Source organism: Danio aesculapii, chromosome 12 (assembly GCF_903798145.1).
Source record: "Danio aesculapii chromosome 12, fDanAes4.1, whole genome shotgun sequence".
Lineage (NCBI taxonomy): Eukaryota > Metazoa > Chordata > Actinopteri > Cypriniformes > Danionidae > Danio > Danio aesculapii.
The window spans coordinates 49,102,478-49,125,882 of NC_079446.1; the positions used below are offsets into that span (position 1 = coordinate 49,102,478).

Here is a 23,405-nt window from a genome sequence, read left to right on the forward strand (position 1 = left end):
AATGAAACATTTGAGGGCTCATGAAAGCAACTTAAAGGTGAGGAATGGGCTGTCTTTGCCAGCTTGCGACTTCATCTTGCACTTTCACTACAGTACATTTACATGGACACCAATACTCCGCTTTAATGATTAAGATAATACTGATTAAGAGTCGACCATGTAAGCAGCGATTTTTGATTACCTTAAAGGATCACCCGAGTCCCGAAATGCGGAGGTTTTTCTTTCCGTTCGTCATGCGGTATCAAATTCCATTAAAACTTTCCTGAATGAAATTGTGCTGAATGAGAGTGAACTGCTGAACTACAGTTAAAGTCTAAAGATTAAAAATGAAACGCCTGAAATTGCACGAAACGCAGGATAGCCTGGTGATGGCTGGTTTTATACTGAAACTTTTCTTTTAAAAGCGCTTCCTTGGTCTTATCCAAATTTCTTTGCACCTTGAACACACGTCGACCACAACAGGAAATAAAAAAAAACTGCAACCGCGTTATTTGCATACATTTTTTAACGCGTTAAATATTTAAAATTAGTCACGTGCGTTAATGCGCTAATTTTGACAGCCCTAATATGTATATATATATATATATATATATATATATATATATATAGTCTCACAGTTGAAGTCAGAGTTATTGTTACATTTAGATTTTTTTTTTTCTCTTTAATGGAGATAAGATTTCTTCAACACATTTCTAATCATACTAGTTTTAGTGATGTTTGATAAACAAATTTCGGGGGGAGCACGCGCAGAAGTTTCAGTATCAATAACGTCATTGACAATTATTCTATTATCCAATCAGTTCTTGACCAAACCCCTATATATACCAAAGCTGTCTTACCTGCAGCATCTTACGACTTTAGCATCCCTCCACCACCCCGTCACCTCACCTCTTAAGCATTACAATCCCGGGGGGGAGCGTTCTGGGGCCGGGCTAGATACTTCGCTCGAATCCCAATTCCTCTTTGTTTCCTGATAAGGGGAATAACTCGAGTTGGGGTGTCTCCCCGAGCTCAGAGCCCTCTCCCCGGACAGCATGCCAAATACGCTTTATTCTGAAGCGATTGCAAGTGTGAACTCGTGAAAGAACTCATTTCTAATAATAGATTTCTTTTCTCTTTGTCATGATGACAGTCAATAATATTTGACTAGATATTTGGCAAGGTACTAGTATTCAGCCTAAAGAGACATTTAAAGGCTTAACTAGGCTAATTAGGTTAAATAAACAAGTTAGGGTAATTAGGCAAGTCATTGTATAACAGTGGTTTGTTCTGTAGACGATCCAAAACAAATATTGCTTAAGGGGGCTAATAATATTGACCTTAAAATGGCTTTAAACAAATTAAGACCTGCTTTTATTCTAGCCGAAATAAAACAAACAAGAGAAGAAAAAATATTAATTCAATTCAATTCACCTTTATTTGTGTAGCGCTTTTACAATGTAGATTGTGTCAAAGCAGCTTCACATAAAAGGTCATAGTAAATTGGAACAGTGTAGTTCAGTTTATTATAGGAATTATATTATATTATATTATAATGTAATATATTATATTATAATTATATTATAGGAAATACTGTGAGAAATTCATAGACTGTAAAAGATATGGATGTAATATCCGTGACCTCATCGATAGGTTTCATAAGAGCACAAAATAACCTTGAAGTGGGCGTGGTCAATCGCCGCCAATTTGTTGGTGCGTCATCACATCGACCAGGGCTAACCAAAAAAGGGCAAAGAGGCGGAGCTACAGATGCCTGCTAGCATTTGGCTTAGACAGGCTTTTCTTTTGGAGAAAAGCACAACACGTCATTACCTGCGAATCATTTGTGTTCTGACCACATGTGCTTGGTTGTGTTTAGTTACTTTTTTAAAAACACTGTTGTAACACATTGAGCCACTAAACATTGTTCTTATGATGCTTTTCCACAGGAGGAAAATGCCAATTACTTCCAAACACTTCAGATATAGTCTGTGTTAGTAAATGCAAGACTATTGATGAAATCCAGGCATAAAACTGTATGACAACATTTCAGATGACTGTTCTAGAGTCTACAGCTAATCAATCTGTCACATTCTGGAGCGCATTGCAGCTCTAAAGAAAATTATAAATGATAAATTATCTTAAATAAAACAAATACATTTATAAATATGGTAAATAAGTATATAATTTCACTCACCTCATGTGGCCATGCCCTTAATTATGTGCAGACTTAATATAACTCTATATAAATTAAACATAAATAAAATGAATGAGTTATAAAAAAATTCACCCCCCACAGTTGTCATGAAGGGAAATATTAGCTATAAACACCAAAATCGTTCTTTGTACCAGACTGTAAACACCTTTTTTCTGCTGTAAAGTTGGCCATTTTAACACTGGGGTCAATAGAAATATTTGAAAAAGAAAAAAATACACGAGGACTAATGATATTGACTAAATATGTACATACAGTATCTTTAATTCCAATAGTTAAAATATATATATATATATATATATTTTTTTTTAAGCAGCCATTTTGCATTATTTTGAAATGTTTTATATATGACATCTTATGTATGTGAAATCCAGATATGGACTTGTACCTCATATATGTAATTGACATTAATATATCCATATATCAGATATCTATATGGAGATGAAGGCTGTGTGTGGTCTTCAGAAGGGCTGCTGTGTTTGTACAGTATTAATCAAGCACCTCGCTGACTCTGTACATATAAATATCATCAGACCAGACCCGATCGATCCTGCGCTGGTTCTGCTGAAACAACAAGTATCATTTCAAGAATTTAAAGGGACAGTTCACCCAAAAATGAAATCTCTGTCATAAGTTGCTCACTCTGTTGTCATTCCAAATGAGTAAGTATTCTGTTCATCAACGAAATGCAAAATTAAGATATTTTTAATTAAATCTGAGACTATTCTGACTTTCCATTGGAAGGCTTATGACTCTCAGTGTTCATTTTATTAACAAAAATAAGAGAGAAATCTGGTGTTGCCTTTACATGTGACACAAACAGAAACTTGAATACTGAATGTGCTCGCTCTGATGCGCTTGTGTAATAAATAAACAGCCAAAAAATATGAGACCAAAATCAAAACAATTAACCAACAAATTTTATATTACTGATTAGCACTGCGGGGTGACACTGTGACTCAGTGGTTAGCACTGTGGCTTCACAGCATGAAGGTTGCTGGTTCGAGTCCCAGCTAGGCCAGTTGGCATTTCTTTGTGGAGTTTGCATGTTCTCCTCGTTGGTTTCCTCCGGGTGCTCCGGTTTCCCCCACAGTCCAAACACATGCGCTATAGGGGAATTGATGAACTAAATAGGCCATAGTGTATGAGTGTGCGTGTGAATGGGTGTTTCCCAGTACTAGGTTGCAGCTGGAGGGGCATCCGCTGCGTAAAACAAATGCTGCATAAGTTGGCGGTTCATTCCACTGTGGCGGGTGCTGGTGAATTAAGGGACTTAGCCGTAGGAAAATGAATGAATGATTACCACTGCATTGCTTTGCACTCATTCAATGCAATTTCAGTTTATTAAAAGTATAACCCCTTGAGATCATTAAATCCGCTCATTTAATGAACTAATCAATCAATAAACAAATGAACTAAACAACCAATCAATCAATGAATCAATCGATCAATTAACCAATCAATGAACGCAATGCAGTGGATTACAAAAATGATTGTTGCTTGATTTAAATTTTTATGACTACATTTTTGTCCAAATTTGGATTTGGAGCATGCACATCCAGTCCTGTCTCTGGCACAGCAGACCTCTCTTTATTTTTTAATAGAATGACTGAATATTTTTGTAGGTAAGACGGCTTATCTGGGATCATTCAGGGCAAAACACCGAGCACCACAGAATCTTGATTTATTTTATAAGACAGAAATAAATCTGGAATGACAAGGGGTAAGTGAATTGTCTATATTTCATTTATTCTGTATGTGAACTAATCCTACTGATCCTAAGGGCTCATCATCCTGTATTAAATCAGTCACTTTATCCAGTTTCTCATTCAATAAGTCTGGCTCATGATGGACGTAAAAATGAGTTACATTTTGACTAAATAGGGACAAAAGTTGCAATAAAAGTGCACATAATATAAATGCTCTGAATGTTCTCTGCTTGTCCTTGGCTTTTGTCAAGTGAATGTTACTTTTAAACATCATCTGAATGTTCTGACACTAGGAGTAACATCTAAAATATGTGTTCATAACCTTGGCAAAGTGTTAGCAGGAAACAGTAAAAGCGACAACAGATATCAAAACATGATGTAAAATCCCCACAGCTTTACTGAGGAACGGCAAACATTTTGTTCACAACGTGAGCTTGATCATTACGCAGACCGGATGGGGAAAACACAGCTCATGTTGTGTGCTTTTATCTCTGTTGTGATTTACTGTTTCTGTAGTCTTTATAGTGTTCAGGCCTTTCTTGCAACTTTTCGTCTCTTTGGGTTATATTTAGTGTGTTTGGATTAAGTTATAGGGACCGTTCAGCCGAAATTGAAAATTCTCTCATTATTTAATCACTTGTTTAAGATCTATATGAATTTCTTTCTTCTGTTGAACTCGAAAAAGAAGATACTTTGAAAAATGATGGTTGCTGGCACTCATTGAACTCAATGGGTGTCAGCATTCCTCAAAAATGTCCTCTTTTGTGTTCAACAGAAGATATTCATTCATTTTCCTTCAGCTTACTCCCTTATTAATCAGGAGTCGCCCCAGAGGAATGAACCGGCAACTATTCCGGCATATGATTTACGCAGCGGATACCCTTCTAGCCACAACCCAGTACTGTGAAAAACCCATACACACTCATTCACACACACTCATACACTATGGCTAATTTAGTTAATCAATTCACTTATAGCGCATGTGTTTGGACTGTGGGGGGAAACCGGAGCACACAGAGAACATGCAAACTCCATACAGATATGCCAGTTGGCCCAGTCGGGACTCAAACCAGCGACCTTCTTGTTGTGAGGTAACAGTACTAACCACTGAGCTACCGTGCCACCCCAGAAGATACTCATAAATGTTTAAAACCACTTGAGGGAGATTAAATAATGAGTAAGTTTTAATTTTGGGTGAACTATCCCTTTAAATGAAGCTCTAAATATTCACTTCCACTGCTCTGGTTTGTGTGTTTTGGTGGGGTTTACGGTGGTTGTGATGTGATGCTCCATGTTGTGAAAACTTGTGATTTTTACTGTTAAAACGAAGCCTTCGTGAATGTTTCCATTTGCAATATCTGAACACACTGCAAAAAAAAATAGTTTTATTACTTTATTGTTTTGCTTTCCAGTGCAGATATCTAAACATCATTCAGTCACCATACTTTTATTGTATTCTATGCTTTACAATCAGAAACATATCTGCCGCTTAGGTCTACAGTACTTAATTCAAAGATACAGGAGGTTTGTTTTTATGCCAGCATTGACAGATTTCTGTTCTGGTTTTTAGTGACAACTCAGATAATTTTAAAGCTGCTGTATGTAAGTTTTAGACTCTTCTGAAGCATAAAAACACCATGATATGTTTGCAGATATTTCAGAAACATGCTAAGTGAACAGTTTATCTGAAAAACAATGGTGAAGTCAGATATTCTGCTTTGAAAATGTACATTACGTGCCGGAACGTCTGTCTTTGTTTTGGTTCTTTTAACCCGCCTAATGCCAGTTTAGCCAATTATATCTCATCACCCCGGGTTGCCTTGGTGAAAAACAGCATATTTCATTCATTCAGTCAGAAAGGCTCTCAAAGTATGTGCTCATGACCGAAATGCAACCTCCGGTGGACAGTAGCAGACTCCGAAATGAGATGCAGATTCAGAGTTCCACATGAGGTTATTAATTTGCAAATAATATAAATATTACGAGTGTAAATATTAGATGAGCAGGTTACATTGTAATCCTGTGTCCTAACAGCACGCTACATGACCAGATTTGCAGTGATAAGCTATTTGGCTGTTTGCACCAGATGAAACACGACAGAAATGTACATACAGCCATTTAGAAGCACAGAATAGTGCACTCACTGCACTCCAGTGAAATGGTAAAGTATATAATCTAATTAATACATATTAAACCTCTTCAACATTAATTAATGTAGATGCTGAATCACTGGTATGTGTGTCACTGTTCTGAAGTTCAGTTTCAAAGGGTTTTATCTGCTGCTGCTTTCAGTATATGGCAATAAATGTGATGTAAAATGCCCACATTATTAGCACTTAACACTGAATAAAGCACATGAGGTGTACCTGAGCTGATCATTGTCAGTTCTCAAGGATATAAATTTCAGGTGTTGGTTAGAACAAAAACTCATTTTAATATGGAGAATATTCCTTCTATCGGGTGCCGTTGCTTTTATTTTAAATCAGCCTTAGTTGGTGTCGTCAATCTGGCAACCTGCTCTTGCATGTGTTTTGAACCAGCAATGCAATACTTAGTTCAACTACTGGGTGTCAAACTTACATACTGCACCTTTAAATAATTACTCAGATAGCAAGGCTTAAAGGGACAGTTCACCCAAAAATAAAAATGTACTTGCTATTTACTCACACCTTTGTGAGTTTTTTTTTATTCTGTTGAACACAAAAGAAGATATCTTGAAGAAGGTTGAAAAGCGGTAACCATTGACATCTATTGTAGGAAATACCATAGAAGTCAATGTTCTCCAACATTCTTCAAAATATCTTCTTTTGTGTTCAACAGAATAAAAAAACTCAAGCTTGGAACCATTTGAGGGTGAGTACATTTTCATATTTGGGTAAACTATCTCTTATTAACTTATTTGCTTTTTAGTTAAATGTATTCTGACTTTCAAAGGTTTCGATATCTGTACTGTAAAATAATACAAAATAGCCTAAAGAAGAACATCAGATTTTTGCACTGTACATTAAACTGAGTGACCATGACAAAACTGAAGCACTTATTAGCTTTTTAGACTGCTGCAGAAACTCCAGAATTTGTTGTTTCCCTTCAGTAAAGGAAATGTAGAAACGTGTTTTTTTTATTTTGTTTTTTTATTTTATTTCAGATATAGATTTGGCTGGATTTGTCGAGTCCCACACTGCAGCTCATCATTTCTCTGTAGTTTTAAACCCCTGAGAGCAGAAATGAGCCAGTGAAATGAGTGTGAGGAAAACACAGCCAAAAAAAAAAAAAACCCTCTGCCCACGTCTCCTCAATCTCACAAAATCAGTGGAGAAATAAACTCAAACCGTCCTGCATATGCAGAATCATCTCTGATATAATAGCGGAAACACCCAATGGGTTCAGAATGTCAGATTTAAGCTTTGGTTAAGGGGATCGTTCACCCAAAAATGAACATTTCCATTTACTCACATGCAATTGATTCTAAACTTAGATATTTTTCTTCTGTTGGACAAAAAAGTTTAATATACTAAAGACATCCATAGGAATAAAAATGAAATTCAGTGGCTGCACTGTCAACACTTTCTTGTAGAATCTACAGTAACTTACTGTAAATCAGTTACAGCAAAAAGACTGTATTTACATTTACAGCACCATTTATCTTGCTGTGTACACTACCTGACAAAAGTCTTGCTGTGGATATCAGTTGTGAGATCAACACATAATAACTCGACTTCTAGTTGATCATTTGGAAAAGTGTCAGAAGGTGGATTTCTCTGATGAATCATCTGTTGAACTGCATCCCAATCATCACTAATACTGCAGAAGACCTACTGGAACCAGCATGGAGCCAAGAGTCTCACAGAAATCAGTCAAGTTTGGTGAAGGAGAAATCATGGTTTGGGGTTACATTCAGTATGGGGGTGTGCGAGAGATCTGCAGAGTGGATGATCAACATCAACAGCCTGAGGTATCAAGACATTTGTGCTGCCCATTACATTACAAACCACAGGAGAGGGTGAATTCTCCAGCAGGAGAATGCCTCCTTTTCATACTTCAGCCTCCACATCAAAGCTCCTGAAAGCAAAGAAGGTGAAGGTGCTCCAGGATTGGCCAGCCAAGTCACCAGACATCAACATTATTGAGCATGTCTGGGGTAAGATGGAGGAGGAGGCGTTGAAGATGAACACAAAGACTCTTGATGAACTCTGGGAGTCCTGCAAGAAGGCTTTCTTTACCATTCCAGATGACTTTATTAATCAGTGATTTGAGTCATGTCAGAGATGTATGGATGCAGTCCTCCAAGCTCATGATGGAGTCAGACACAATATTCATTCTGTTTCCACTGCAGCATGACCACATATTCTATACTGGACATTATTGAAGGTTCAGTGACAAGACTTTAGTCTAAGCAGAGTCAGACCTTACTGTCCTAATGAAATCATTAATAATCATGTCATGATCATATTTTATTGTGGTAAAATAAGTGTAATCTAGAGGCCTTTACCTCTTATATAAGCCACTTCTGATACCAAATGATCAACTAGAAGTCAAGTTATTATTTACTGTTCCTAAAACTTGGATAGGCAACAAGACTTTTGTCAGGGAGTGTATGTATTTACAGAATTTTATGCATATCTTTACTGTAAAATATGCAGTAAATGTCACAGTTCAACTTTATAATACTGTAACATACTGCATAACCATTCCTGCAGTAAAATACAGTTTATATTACAGTTAAATACTGTCAAATTTACAAAAATGGTCAACAGTATACTACTACTCTCCAATATTTGTACTTTTTGCATAATAATGTTAAGAAATTATGATTCAGAACTTTTTCTTTTGACTAAAAGCCATGATACTGAAGAAGAATGTTGGACAAAACAGCCACTGACATCCTTAGGAACCAAGATTAAGTGTCTGCTGCTCATTTAAAAATGTTTTGAGCTTGTTCTAGCCAAGTTTACTCATATTTAATGACAAAACATAAGGTTACCCTGAAAATAAATATTCAAAGATGATTCTTTAGATTTACTCTTTTTTTGTGATTGTAAACAATTTACTTGGGTTGAATTTAAACAAACAAATTAAGCTGAAGATTGCTGAATTTAATTTGTTTAAATTCAACACATATATTATTTGCGAAAACTCTGCAGGAATCATTTTCAGTGTACCTTCAAGAGACGGTTCACCCAAAAATCAAGTAAATTTCTTATTTCTTAGATCAGGGGTAGGGAACATATAGCTCGGGAGCCACATGTGGCTCTTTGACCAAAAATATGTGGCTCTCCAGCTGTCTCTCTTTAATAAAACATTTGAACTGTCACTAAAAATCAGTTTCCTTTTGAAAAAACTATTAAAGTGACCTTTTTATTGTATATTTTTACAGCAAAATAAATAATAATAAAAGGACGTTTCAACCAATACGCGTGTGCGACGCTGTGGACTAACTTGAATCACGACACCAATAAAGGTCATGCTATTTACATTTCGATGGTAACCTTGCGCCATAAAATTCAAACAATATTCATGAGAGGTGAAAAGAAAGAAACTCTACAAATTGTCCTTTATTAATAGATGGACTTGCTCAACATGTGATGCTTCATATATATGCCTAATGGCTATTTACAAAAATGCATTTGCCAATCAGAACGGCTCTTTGCTGAAAAAAGGACCCCTGTCTTAGATATTCTGAATTATGTTGGGGGGGAAACAGCCATTGACATTGTTTATTTCTTCAACATTCTTCACTATATCTTCCTTAGTCATAGAGAAGAAACCCACATAGCAAAATATCTCTGGCCCACGCAATCAGCTTTTGCTTGGCCCACATGCAGCAGTGAATTACGGCACATGACTGGACCATATCTGGCTTCCAGACAAGGGCCAAACACGGACCATATCTGGGCCAAGTCTCAGCCGAGTTAGTAACCCATAACTGAGCCTAAAATGGGCCAGATATGTTGGTGTGTCACGACTGCAATGAAATTGATAAACCCATAAATCATTGCACTTTAGGCTTGCTATGAGTGAGCTTTTTTCTCAAAGTGACCTGATTGGTAGAGTTTTTTTCTTTATTTTAAAATAATAAAAATGTATTTTAAATGTGGGTCAGGACAGGCCAAACTTACATGGCCCACATATCAAGTATTAACATCTGGGCCAAATACTACATTTCACTTTTGGCCCGAGTATTGTTTGCCACCTTAAAGACGGTGCCACCTCTGCCAAACCAGAGCCAAGTTTGACCCACATGCTGTATGCCAGTGCCGGATAAATGCCTGCTGTGCCAGATTTATGCCAAATCTGGGCCAGAATTCTTTGCTACCTGGGAAGAAACTCAAACTGCTTTGGAGCAAGTCTAGGATGAGTAAATGATGACTGAATTTTTAATTTTGGTTGAACTGTCCCTTTAACATTTGTACAAGCAAGAATAAACCACTCATAAGTGCTGTTTATGAATTGCATTTACTAAATGTTTTGAAGTCAAGTGGTTGCAAATAATTTATATGGGCTGAATTTAAACAGAAATTAATGTTCAACTTAATTAAAATCAGCACATATTAATTGCTTGCAACCACTTACCTTCAAATAAAATGTGAAAGTCCAATAGATCCTTTTTTTAGTGTAGTGTTAGCAATGTGTGCTTCAGTCTTGACCTCTAAGGTCTTGACCTCGCTGCATGACTGCTGCTCTTTAACCTCGTCATCACATCATTTCAGATGGAAAATGAATGCAAAACGAGGCAGATTCAGGAGGAGCGTCTGTGCCAATTACACACACACACACAAAAAAGCCTCGAAAGGCAACATGTAGGCGTAAAGTGATCATGTAATGATATAATGAATTCCTCTTTTCTCTGTGAGATTTGATAATTGTGTTCTATCATTTATGAGAGGCAGATAAATGGAGTTCAGTGTCTGTCAGAAAGCAGAGGAGCCAACATGCAGTGGCGTTCGGTGACAGAAATAAACGGCAGTGTTTAACATGTTTAGATGACAACATGCCCTCATTAATGCAGATAAATAAACAAAGACCTCTGATTGTGACAGAGGGGATTTTCCTCTTGGATTTCTCACAGATTTCTGCTCATGTCCGTCTGTGAACAAAAAAATACTGCGTGTTTGGGGAAATCAGAGATCAGGTCACATGTACAATCAAATGTACAGTGATGGCTCCCTCTAGTGGCCAAACTGAGACTCTGAAAACCCTTGAGGAACAAAACTATGTACATACTGTATACAGGTTTTATGGAAACTGATTTAAACACTTTCTAAATCCTGTGTTTCTCTCTTCAGTATTGACTTTTCTTCAGTATTGGTTATTGATTAGCACTGAGAGTGATTGATGTACAGAGTCCTATATAAGAGTTTTGTCTAGACTGAGATGTTTGATCAATAAAACCAATTGTGTTTCTGTGCTTGTATTTTGTATGAGGTACTGAATATTTAATACGTTGTTTTGTTTCTTTGAACTGTTTTACACGGATGTTCTTTTAAAAGCTTTTGATGACACATGAATGCATTCACATGTATTCAGATATACTGTATATATAAAATAAAATACAAAAACAGGCGTAGGATTGTTGTGTTGTAATGGAAAATGTTTTATCTTATGCATGTGTGTGTGATTGATATATCAGATAAAAAGAACTTGATTATTAAAAGGTGTTTAAATAGAAAGTTGGAAGCAGTTTCATGATGCACTTTGGGGAAACAAGCTCATTTATTTGACATTTAGGTTTACAATTTACATTTACATTTAGTCATTTAGCAGACGCTTTTATCCAAAGCGACTTACAAATGAGGACAAGGAAGCAATTTACACAACTATAAGAGCAGCAGAGAACAAGTGCTATAGACAAGTTTCAGGTGTGTAAAGTCTAAGAAGCAAAGCAGTAGTAATGTTTTATTTTGAGAGAGAGTCCAGTTAGTGGTATAGCCAGAGAGGCAGTTGCAGATTAGGAAGGAAAGTGGAGACTAAACAGTTGAGTTTTTAGTGGTTTCTTGAAGACAGCAAGTGACTCTGCTGTTCTGATGTAGTTAGGGAGTTCATTCCACCAACTGGGCAGATTGAATGTGAGAGTTCGGGAAAGTGATTTCTTCCCTCTTAGGGATGGAACAACGAGGCGACGTTCATTCACAGAACGCAAGTTTCTGGAGGGCACATATATCTGCAGAAGTGAGAGCAGATAAGAAGGAGCAAAGCCAGAGGTCGCTTTGTAAGCAAACATCAGAGCTTTGAATTTGATGCGAGCAGCAACTGGCAGCCAGTGCAAACGGGTGAGTAGCGGAGTGACATGTGCTCTTTTGGGTTCATCAAAGACCACTCGTGCTGCTGCGTTCTGAAGCAGCTGAAGAGGTTTGATAGAATTAGCTGGAAGCCCGGCTAGTAGAGAGTTGCAATAGTCCAGTTTGGAGAGAACAAGAGCTTGAACAATGAGTTGAGCTGTATGTTCAGATAGGAAGTGTCGGACCTTTCTGATGTTGTAGAGTGCGAATCTGCAAGATCGAGCAGTTCTAGAAATGTGCTCAGAGAAGTTCAGTTGGTCATCAATCGTTACTCCAAGGCTTTTTACCATTTTGGATGCAGTAATGGTTGCTCCATCCATCTGGATTGAGAAGTTATGGTGTAGAGTCGGGTTGGCAGAAACTTCAAGCATTTCCGTTTTCGTGAGGTTAAGCTGAGGATGACAGTTTGATGGTTTGAAGATGATGGTTTGACAGCTACATTTCTATTAACATTTAATCACATGGCTGTGGGTTAGAAGGTCAGATTAAGCTTATTTATTTTGAACTTATTTTTATGTAGATTTAATACACAATTTTAACAATGCAAATTAAAAAGGAAAAAATCACAACAACCAAAGTGTACAAGTGCATGTTACAGTGCTCAGCACCCCATTTTGAAAATGAATATTTTAGTCAATTTCTCAGTGAATATGGGTAATATATAAATATATAATGGGCGATGCAGTGACGCAGTAGGTAGTGCTGTTGCCTCACAGCAAGAAGGTCGCTGGTTTGAGCCTCGGCTGGGTCAGTTGGCGTTTCTGTGTGGAGTTTGCATGTTCTCCCTGCGTTCGCGTGGGTTTCCTCCTGATGCTCCGGTTTCCCCCACAGTCCAAAGACATGCGGTACAGGTGAATTGGGTAGGCTAAATTGTCTGTAGTGTATGTGTTTCCCAGTGATGGGTTGCAGCTGGATAAAACAAATGCTGGATAAGTTGGCGGTTCATTCCACTGTGGCGACCCCAGATTAATAAAGGGACTAAGCCAAAAAGAAAATGAATGAATATATATATATATATGTTGATGCATTTGAACAAAACAGATGTAAAGAACAGATATATTTATTAAAATAATATTTAAGTCACAGAACACTTTTAAAAATGTAAAGATAATACATTTAAATTCATGCAAAACATTGCAAAAAAATTACTAACTACAACATTTCAACAGAATTGTATATATATATTTTAGTTTCTCTTGATTTTTGCTATTTTTGAAAATTGTATTTAATATTTTTCCCTATAAATTTGGGCTACTCATTTTTGAACCATTATTGTAAGTTATTTTATTAGATGAGCTCCAGATTTGGCTTTAGTCCTGACTAATCTAATGTATATCCACAAATAATGAATGCATCCTATAGAAAACATTCAGTTAAATGAGAGATATGTGGGGGGTGTTCTTATATATGCTGAGCACTGTACATTTACATTATATAAGGAACTCAGCTGTAATCCCTCATACCATATATATATATATTCAAATTAGTGTGTACAATTATGCAAAGAAGAAATAATAATCTAAAAATAACAAGCATAAAAGCCAATTGTGTGAGGTTACCATTTCTGTAATAGTTATAGTTTACTGTAGCTGGGGATGACTTTATTTTCTTTGTATATCAATCACTTCCCCCAGTTCTTTCTGTAAATAACTGTTGGAGTAAAGTGGTCTCTTTAAGCTAATTCCTTGTTATAGTCTTTTTGCATGATACCAGGAGAATCTTTGATAAATATTGGTCATGCTTGGGTACAATATCAATGACGTCTCTTATGATTAAGCTTATTTTTAAGGAAAACATGTATAAATTTAAGATTAAAAGTGTGTAAGTGTTGCAGAAAAAGATCAGTCTGAGGTAATGAATGCAGACTAATTAATGCAGAGCCAGTGGTCATTTTGAGTTTATTTTTTGAGCTGATTTTAAAAAACTGATATCAGTTTAGATAAAGAATAATGCATTTAAATACATAATTTATATACATTTAAATTATTATATTAGATGGATATAATCAATTATTTAAAAATAAAGCAAGAATACATTATAATAAAAGATTAAAAACAAAACAAAAATATAATAAAAAAATATATGATGAACATGCTTACTGGGTTTGCCGTTATTCCTCTGGGGCAGTGTTGGGTGTAATTAGTAACTAGTTTCTCTAATTAAATTATCTTTACACTAAAAAACCAAAGTAATGCATTACTGATTATATTTTAGGGCATTTTGGTTACTTATAGTTGTACTTCCCTTGAAAACTGTAAATAAATTGAAATGTTCTGTACACTGTTAAAAAAATCTTGGTTGCTTTAATTTTTTTTAAGCTGAATCAAATTAACCCATTGAACTTAAGTTCATTGAACTAATATCATGTTAAGCTGAATTAAACAGCTTGCATATCTTATCAAATTAAGTTAGAATATTATTAACTTAGTTTAATAAGTTACCTAAAACTATATATTGTCATGACTAATTAATCATATATATTTTACAGAATCAGGTGGCTCAGTGGTTAACACTGTGACCTCATAGCAGGAAGGTCGCTGGTTCGAGTCCTGGCTGGGCTGTGTGGAGTTTTCATGTTCTCCCCGTGCTGGCGTGGGTTTGGTCAGGGTGTGAATGCATGTTTTCCAGTGCAGGGTTGCAGTTGGAAGGGCATCCGCTGTGTAAAACATATGCTGGATAAGTTGGCGGTTCATTGGCGACCTCTGATGAAATAAGGGACTAACCTGAAGGAAAATGAATGAAATGGTAAGTATGCAGTATGGTGTCATTGTTTTGATACTAATATTGTTTAGCTTTTCTCTTTTGCAGATTAATTTTATTTTATAACTAACATGCTTTGTTTGTTATTAAAATCCTTACATAAAAAAAAGCTATAACAACATGTTTGACGCAGCTTTAAAAATAAAAAAGTTTTATTTATATTGAGATTTATAAGGATTTTAAATAAGATTGAGTCAAGTTATTAAATTTTTGTTGAGTAATAATATTTATTCAGATAAAGTCATTAGAAATGTAGCCTAATTTAAATATATTTTAACGAACTAATTAGTAATTAATCACTGTTTCAAGTCATTTTTTTTCAAGTACAAAACACTGGTGAGGAATTTATTTTGGTGTAGTGCGCGCGTTTACCAGCAGGTGTCAGTGGCGCAGCGGAATCCCGCGCTCAGGCGACGCGTGCACACACTCACACACAGGTGTCGCATTAACCTGCCGGCGGGAAGGATGAACGCACACAAACACACACTCTCGGTCATGAAGGAAGAATAAACGATCATCAGCGGTTCATGAGTGAGTAAACACGATAAATACGCGATCGACAGCTGCTCTCAGGAGGTTTAAAGAGGGAAATCAGAGTTTCTCCAGGTGTGAACTCAACGGTACTCAGATTTACGTTAGCGACACAGATTAAGCTAATTTACGTTTATATTTGATTTTATGTATGTATAAAATACATAGTAAATAATATAAATAAGTCATAACACATTGTATGGAGTGGTATGAAGTAAAACTAATTCACTGTCTTTAAAATATAGTCTTGATCCATTCAGGTTTTGCTTTTCAAGTTTGAGTTCACTTTTAATGATACGACGGATGTTTTCGTGGATGTTTTGGTAATAATTTTGTTATTTTTTTATAACATTTAACAACTTAAATGCTGTTTATTTATAATACTTAATGTATATATTATATTCCGTATAACACACAGACAGTTTGTCTCTATGCAGAGTTTGTAATCCTTCAGGTTTGAATTTAGCTTCAGTCAGGTTTAACTACACGGATTGTTTTTTTTAAAGCGTCTCTTTACATTATTTAAACTAATATTCATTTGCTTGATTTAAATGTTTTACATTAGTAGATAAAGCTCTGTTTTCTTTAGTTTCTGTGGAGTTATTGTCCTCTGAGTTGTTGTTTTTGAAGACACATTGCAGTTATAACGGACTGAGTACGTCTTGGCTTCGTGACGTCATCACGCACTCACCGACAGCACGTGTGTGTATCTATGGCTTGCTTGTATGTGCGTCGAACCCGTCTGTAGTGTTCATATATTGATTTAATATATATATATATATATATATATATATATATATATATATATATATATATATATATATATATGCATAACCTCTGTAAAATCATGTGTGCCATTCATAATGTTTGTGTACGCCCTTTGTATATTAGTTGATATAGATAGTAATGCGTATAAACAATAAGGGCTGTTCTGTCCAGTGCTTGCAGTGAAACATAGGTGAGTGTATTGTGATTAGTTTCTTTAATGATCTCAGTTGTGAGAAAAAAGTAGGAAATAAAGAACTGCATTAAAACCTATAACTAGGCCCACACGGAATCTGCGCACGCAGAAATCTGCAGATTTTTAACCCATCATTGAGTCTATTTACTTGTGTAAATGTGTGTAAATTTATATTTATTCAGTTTTTAATTTAATTTCAGTAATAATATTGATCAATATAAGTGTTCATTTGATTTATTTACAGTACAGTTTGTAAAGTAATATTTTCTGTCTATTAGTAGATATGAGACTTGCTTTGTTTTTCCAAATAAGTGGATCTAGATGGATTTGCATTGTAGACATTAAATAATTATTATTGCTATTAAATAAATAATTATTATTAAAATTAAGCTATTATTTTTATTTCATATATTAAGTTTTTAGTTCCTATACTCAATAAAATAATTACCCAAATATCTGTAGATGTTTTTTACAAAATTCTCTCAGAAATAGCAAACAATGTCCGCAGATTCAGTCTGGCCCTACCTATAAACAATTAAACAACACAAATTTAAATGCATTTTTAAAATGTATTTCCCAAGCAGAATAGTTAAAGAGGTGGCATCAGACATAACTGCAGCATGTTTAATTTAGCAGTGTAAAATCAATAACTGTACATCAGGATGCTAGAAAATAGTTTGAAAAAACCTACCTTATATTCTCAGTACGTGTGTTACAATATGTTATGTATATAGACAGCAGGATGGGAGGATGTGACAGACCATGTATGGTTAGGTTGTGTTTTGTAGTGTATGACGTCATTGTGATGCGCATGCTTGTGTAGTAAAGGAAGCACAGAGAAAACCTGCGTGTCTGAGATTCATTGATGTATAGAGTGATAGTTGAGTATTAGAGTGAACTAAGCATAAACAGTGCAATGAATAAAGAATGTGATTTATAATATTTTCTTGATTGTTAAATCAAGCGTAAACGGTTATAATCATAAACCGGTTAAAAGCTGTTAGAACTGCTGCTTTATATTTAATTATTTAAAAATATACTTTATGCAAATAATGGTGTTAAAGGATAACTGTACACTAAATATGTATTATTTCATCTTTTCATCAAATTACTAAAAAACAAATGAGCGCTTGTTTGAGGTGTTTGTCATGCAGTGTCTATGGGGGCAGGACAGTACATTTAACATTGATCACGGCAGCCAGAACAGAGAACAGTCTCACACTATTGTTTTCTTTTTTCTGAAAGTCTTGATAACACCATCATAGAGTTTGTCTTCTATTATTTCATTAGAGTTGTAAAATAATATTTGTTGTATATTCTCCAATTCACTGTGCTCTGAGTTTACCAAAATATGGCGACTTCTGCTACTGAGAAACCCCAAAAAAGGGTCATATTTAATATATTTAAATTAATTTGTTTTGAAGCCTGTTGAAACTGTTGTCTTTCTATAGGAACAGTGGTATATTTATCTTTCTTTAAAAATTAACTGAACTGCGCAGATCTTAAAGTGACGGTACACTATATTCCTGCTGCTGACTGTTTTTATCATCATTAATCAAGCAACAGAAGATGGGGACAAGATCACACGCTGCTCTCGACTGAAGGACTTTTGTAGCTTGTTTAATGTGTACAGTGAAGATGCTTAAAGCTGAGTTTGTTTCATAAGTGTGTATATATATATATATATATATATATATATATATATATATATATATTTATTTATTATTATTATTATTATTATTTTTATTATTATTTTTAGTTTTTATCTCATTGTATTTATTTCCTTTCTATAATTGTGTCAACCTTTTGTTAGTTTCTCCTATTCTGCTTAATTATTAAGAATTGGAAAATTTAATGATCTTTGAAATGTGAAGGTATACTAACAGCCTTATTTACCGGAGGGAAAAACTATATATATATATATATATATATATATATATATATATATATATATATATATATAGATATATAGATATCTACACACACACACATTACTGGTCAAAGGTTTGGGGACAGTTTTTTTTTTTTTTTTTTAAGGAAATTATTCTGTTCATCAAGGCAGCATTTATTAAGTGTAATTTTTTTTAATTTTCATATTTATTAATTTTCAACAACTGCTTATAGTATGTACTGTAGTTTCAAATCAAATTATTACTCCAGTCATTATTGCTTTCATTACTATTATCATTAATAATAATAATAATATTTAAAATTTGAGCGATTTCTGAAGGATCATGTGACCGAAGACTGGAGTAATGAAACTGAAAATTCATCATTAAAATCACTGGAATAAATAATTAAATTAAATTATAAACTGCTTTTGAATAGTTATTTTATACTGCAGTAACGTTTTACAATTTGTACTGTATTTTTTAATTAAATAAATGCAGCCTTGTTGAGCAGAATAAGCTTGTTTTAAAACATGTATAAAAAAATAAAATAAATATCTATATATATATATATATATATATATATATATATATATATATATATATATATATATATATATATATATATATATATATATATATATATGTATATATATGTATATATATGTATATATGTGTATATATGTAAATATATGTATATGTATATATATATGTATATGTATATATGTATATATGTGTGTGTGTGTGTGTAAATGTATGTGTATTTATTTATTTATTTATATATATACACACACATAAATATATATAGATTATATAAATATAATATCGACGTTGCGATTATGCCCAGAAAGTTTTTCTCATAATTGAGCAGCTCTATTTGTAAGCATTAAGTGTAAAGCATTAATGCATTATTGTGTTTGTTTCTTCTGCAGCTGGTGGGTGTGAGTGTGTGCAGGACGATGCAGCCGGTGCAGATGCTGGAGGCTCCAGGCTTCAGGCAGAAGCTGCTGGAGGCTCTGAGTCTGGGCAGACGACAGAAGTACTGCCTCCCCCACATGCAGAGGGAGGATCCGCATCCGCACACACACACAAACACACTCGCGCATGTCCCTGGGGCTCGACGCCCCTCCCTGCCACACTCCTTCTGCAGAGAGGAAGAGAGCGAGAGCGAGCTGCTGTACCTCTCTTTCGTCACCGCCTGCTCCAGTGCGCCGCTCTTCTCCTCCTCCTCCTCATCATCATCAGCATCTTCATCGTCATCAGACAGCGAGAGCTCGTCCTGGAGGCCCCGGCGCAGACACACACACAGCAGTCATGGCGTGAGACCGCCGCCGCTCATCATGGGCAATCAGGACGCAAAGCTCAAGCGGGACGCAGGAGCAGCGGCCGATGATAATGGAACTTATGAGGGTGCGAAAAAGGGGAAGAAATCACACGGGAAGGGGGAGGGAGGGAAGAAGAAAAACAAATCGGACAGATCCTCCGTTTTCCCTCACATACGGAAGCGTAAGAACCAGAGTAAGCTGAAGGGAATATTAAGCGGCTCTAAAGAGGATGCTCTGGACTCGCAGCATGACGAGCTGGACAGCGCTCCGTCTCTGTGCAACAAAACACCGGATCTTTCCGGAGATGAGCTGGATGTGGAGAGCGAGAGGCCTCGGCTGGTGGCTGACAGCAGGCAGAATACACTGGATGCTAATGAGGACGAGGAGAAAATCAGGAGCTCCGGATCCGATACGGATATGTACAGCTTCCACTCTGCCGCGGAGCAGGAGGATCTACTGGCGGACATTCAGCAAGCCATTCGGATGAAGCAGGGCGTGATGCTCGCTTCTCCCGTCGAGCTGCCCTGGGAGAGGAATGGTAAACAAACCACCGGCAGTGATGCTAAAAACACCCCGACGCCTGACTCTGAGCCGTTCACAGTGCTGGAGGCCATTCCTAAAGCTGAGAACGGCTGCATTAGTGTACTGCACGTCCCAGAGGAGACGGAGATGACTATAAGCAGAAGCGAGGCCCTTTGTGCTCCAGTCGCTGTCGAGACCATCACAAAAGACCCCCCTCCTCCTCCTCCTCCTCCCGCTCCTCCAGCGGTTACCATGACTACCAGCACCAGCAACCTCACAGCATCCTTTGAAAGTGCAGTGGAGGCCGTAGAGGAGCAGCAGCACGAGGATTCGACTCCGGACGCTCCTCCTAGCACCGACACCATCTCCGAAGAGGATCATTTGGGGTCCGCAGGCTCTCTGGAGTGTGTTAGCGCTATCGAAGTGCCCGAAGAGATCCAGAGGCGTAAAAGCAGCGTGTCGTTCTCGCAGTGGTCACAGCAGGAGAGTCCTTTAGCTACACGGCTGCTGAAGTCCTCGGTGAAGCCGTATCCTCCTATAAGCACGTCCTATATCAAAACCACCACACGGCAGCTCAGCTCGCCCTCCTGCTCGCCCGGGCCGTCCCCGTCCCACAGCCCACTCTTCACACGTCGTGAGCATGCGGTCACTCTCGCCCGTGCGGAGAGGCGGAGGGTCAAGCGGCAGCGCTCCTACAGCATCACCGGCCCCATCAGCCGCTCCGCAGACTGGACCGAGGAGATCCGAACGCTTCCTCCAAAGACGGCGGGCTCTGCGGATTATCTGGAGTACGGTGGCTCAGAGGGAACGCTGCGGAGCGACCGGACACTCAACGCCTCTCAGAGGGCGTCTGCAACTCGGGCATCAACATGCAGCTTCCAGGAGGTGTTCACAGGTCAGTTTCATAATAATATTTACAGTATACTAATGCTTATACATTTAAAAATTGATGTAAGCACAGTTAGTTCATGAATGGAGTTGCATCTCAATTCTTTGCATCACTGTAAAATATGTTTTAGACTGCCTATGAAGTAGGGCTGCACATTATATGGTTTCAGCATCGATGTCGCAATGTGCACATCCACAATAGTCACATCGCAGGATCTGCAATGTGGAGTTATGATTCGAGTTGACCAGGAGAAACAGTTCTGGACACATGATAATTATGTAGTTAATGAAAATAGAGTGAACGTTTTTCATTTGCACATGTGTTTAAGCGTTCAAAGTATTCAGGCACAAGACATGTTACCGTTTGTAACTTTAATAAAGCAACTTTTACTGAATTATTTACACAGTAAAGACTTTTGCAGTGTTATGTTAGATTCACATTCTATACCTAAATGCTATTTGACTGCCCCAAAACCATAAATCACTGTTTATTTCACTTTTATCTTTGCTTTTAATACATTTTTTAACATTTATGAATGATTCGCTTCCCTACAGATTAATTCCAATCAATCTAAATGGATAAATTCTCTCTAAATAGCAGTTATCAAGTCATCTGATGAAATTGTGTGTATATATCATCTGGTGAAAAGTCTATATATCGCAATAATTATTGCAGAAAAACTAAATATCGCAATGTCAGATTTTTCCAATATCCTGCAGCCCTATGAAGTCTGCTGTAGGCATGAGATGATAACAGTGATTAAGGTATACCGCGGTTTGGAAAAGTCAAGGTTTTAAAACCGTTAATTTTTTGTAAAACCGTACTTAAGGTATGAGTAAGATTTTTTATTTACTTTTTTTTTGACCGTTTTCCATTTTCTTACACTGTTTTAAATTGTAAAAATCTGTGTTTTTTAAACAAACGAAGACAGGAGAAGTCAATAATTAGTTTGAATTATTTGGCCTGACATGTTTACTATTCCAAAATATTATTAATGTTTCCCAAATTATAATATAATGTGTTCAAAGGGGGGAAATTTTTTCTTTTTACCCAGACATTTAAAAAGAACTTATTTTAGAGCAGTAATCACAATACCGTGATACCGTGACATTTATATCCAAGGTTATCATACCATCAGAGTCTTATACCGGCCCATGCATAGTCTGTTGTATGAGTTGATGCATACATTTCTGTGGGACTTAAAATACTGTATATGATACTTAAACCACACGTTTATTTCTTTTTTATATTTTATTTGAATGTTCAACAAACCGTTTCATGAAGCAGCATGTATATTGGCATTAAGTGATTAAACATCAACAATGATCAGTACAATTGTTAACATATTAACTTTAGTAAAAACAACTGTGCAATTAAATAACGATACAACTTTTGACTTTAAACCATTGAATGATTTTTCTAGAAAGTTAAAGTATTTTTCTTTGTAATTTCACATTTAGTACAGCAGTTAGCTAACAAAAGATCTAGCTAAAAGTCTACTTGATGGTCCTGACCGTTGTTAGCATTTCAGCTAACTGTGTCTGTTTTGTAAACTTGGAATGTCTGTATTAGGACTGCACAATATATCCTTTAAGCATCAATATTGCAATGTGTGTGTCCGCAGTAGTCACATCTAGTGCTCATATCTAGTAATCTCTGAAAATTTTCAAGTGGGATTTTTTCCGTAGCCATACATATACAGTTGAAGTCAGAATAACTAGCCCTCCTATTAAATTTGAATTGTAATTATTTTTGAGAGAAGATTGTTTCAACACATTTCTAATCATAATAGTGTTAATAACTCGTCTCTAATAACTGATTTATTTTCTCTTTGCCATGATGACAGTAAATAATATTAGACTAGATATTCTTCAAGACACTATTCAGCTTAAAGAGACATTTAAAGGCTTAACTAGGTTAATTAGGGTAAAGTTAGGGTAATTAGGCAAGTCATTGTATAACAGTGGTTTGTTCTGGAGATAATCCGAAACTAATATTGCTTAAGGGGGCTAATAATATTGACCTTAAAATGGCTTTAAAAAGATGTAAAACTGCTTTTATTCTAGCCGAAATAAAAGAAATAAGACTTTCTCCAGAAGAAAAAATATTATAGGAAATACTGTGAAAAATTCCTGAATCTGTTCAACATCATTTGGGAAATATTTGAAAAAGAATTAATATTACACATGAGGGAGAATAATTTCGCCCTCAGCTGTATCTCTGTCTACTGTATGTATTGCTATTAAATGGTAGGCAGCATCATCAGTTCAGTATGCAGTGCATTAGTATTCCATTCAGAGTCTCTGTCCTGTAGAGAGGCATTATGGGAAGGCTGGAGATGCTGTGGTC

General features: G+C 36.2%; 1 protein-coding gene across 1 annotated transcript in view; it reads left to right on the top strand.

The window, feature by feature from the left end:
* The first annotated feature begins 11,059 nt into the window (after positions 1-11,059).
* Positions 11,060-23,405, top strand: part of fmn2b (formin 2b) — a 96,405-nt gene continuing 84,059 nt past the window's right edge. Inside the window, exons 1-2 of the mRNA XM_056469041.1 lie at positions 11,060-11,116; positions 19,253-21,062. Of these exons, the coding sequence (XP_056325016.1) occupies positions 11,060-11,116; positions 19,253-21,062 (1,867 nt within the window). The remainder of the gene's footprint in view (positions 11,117-19,252; positions 21,063-23,405) is intronic.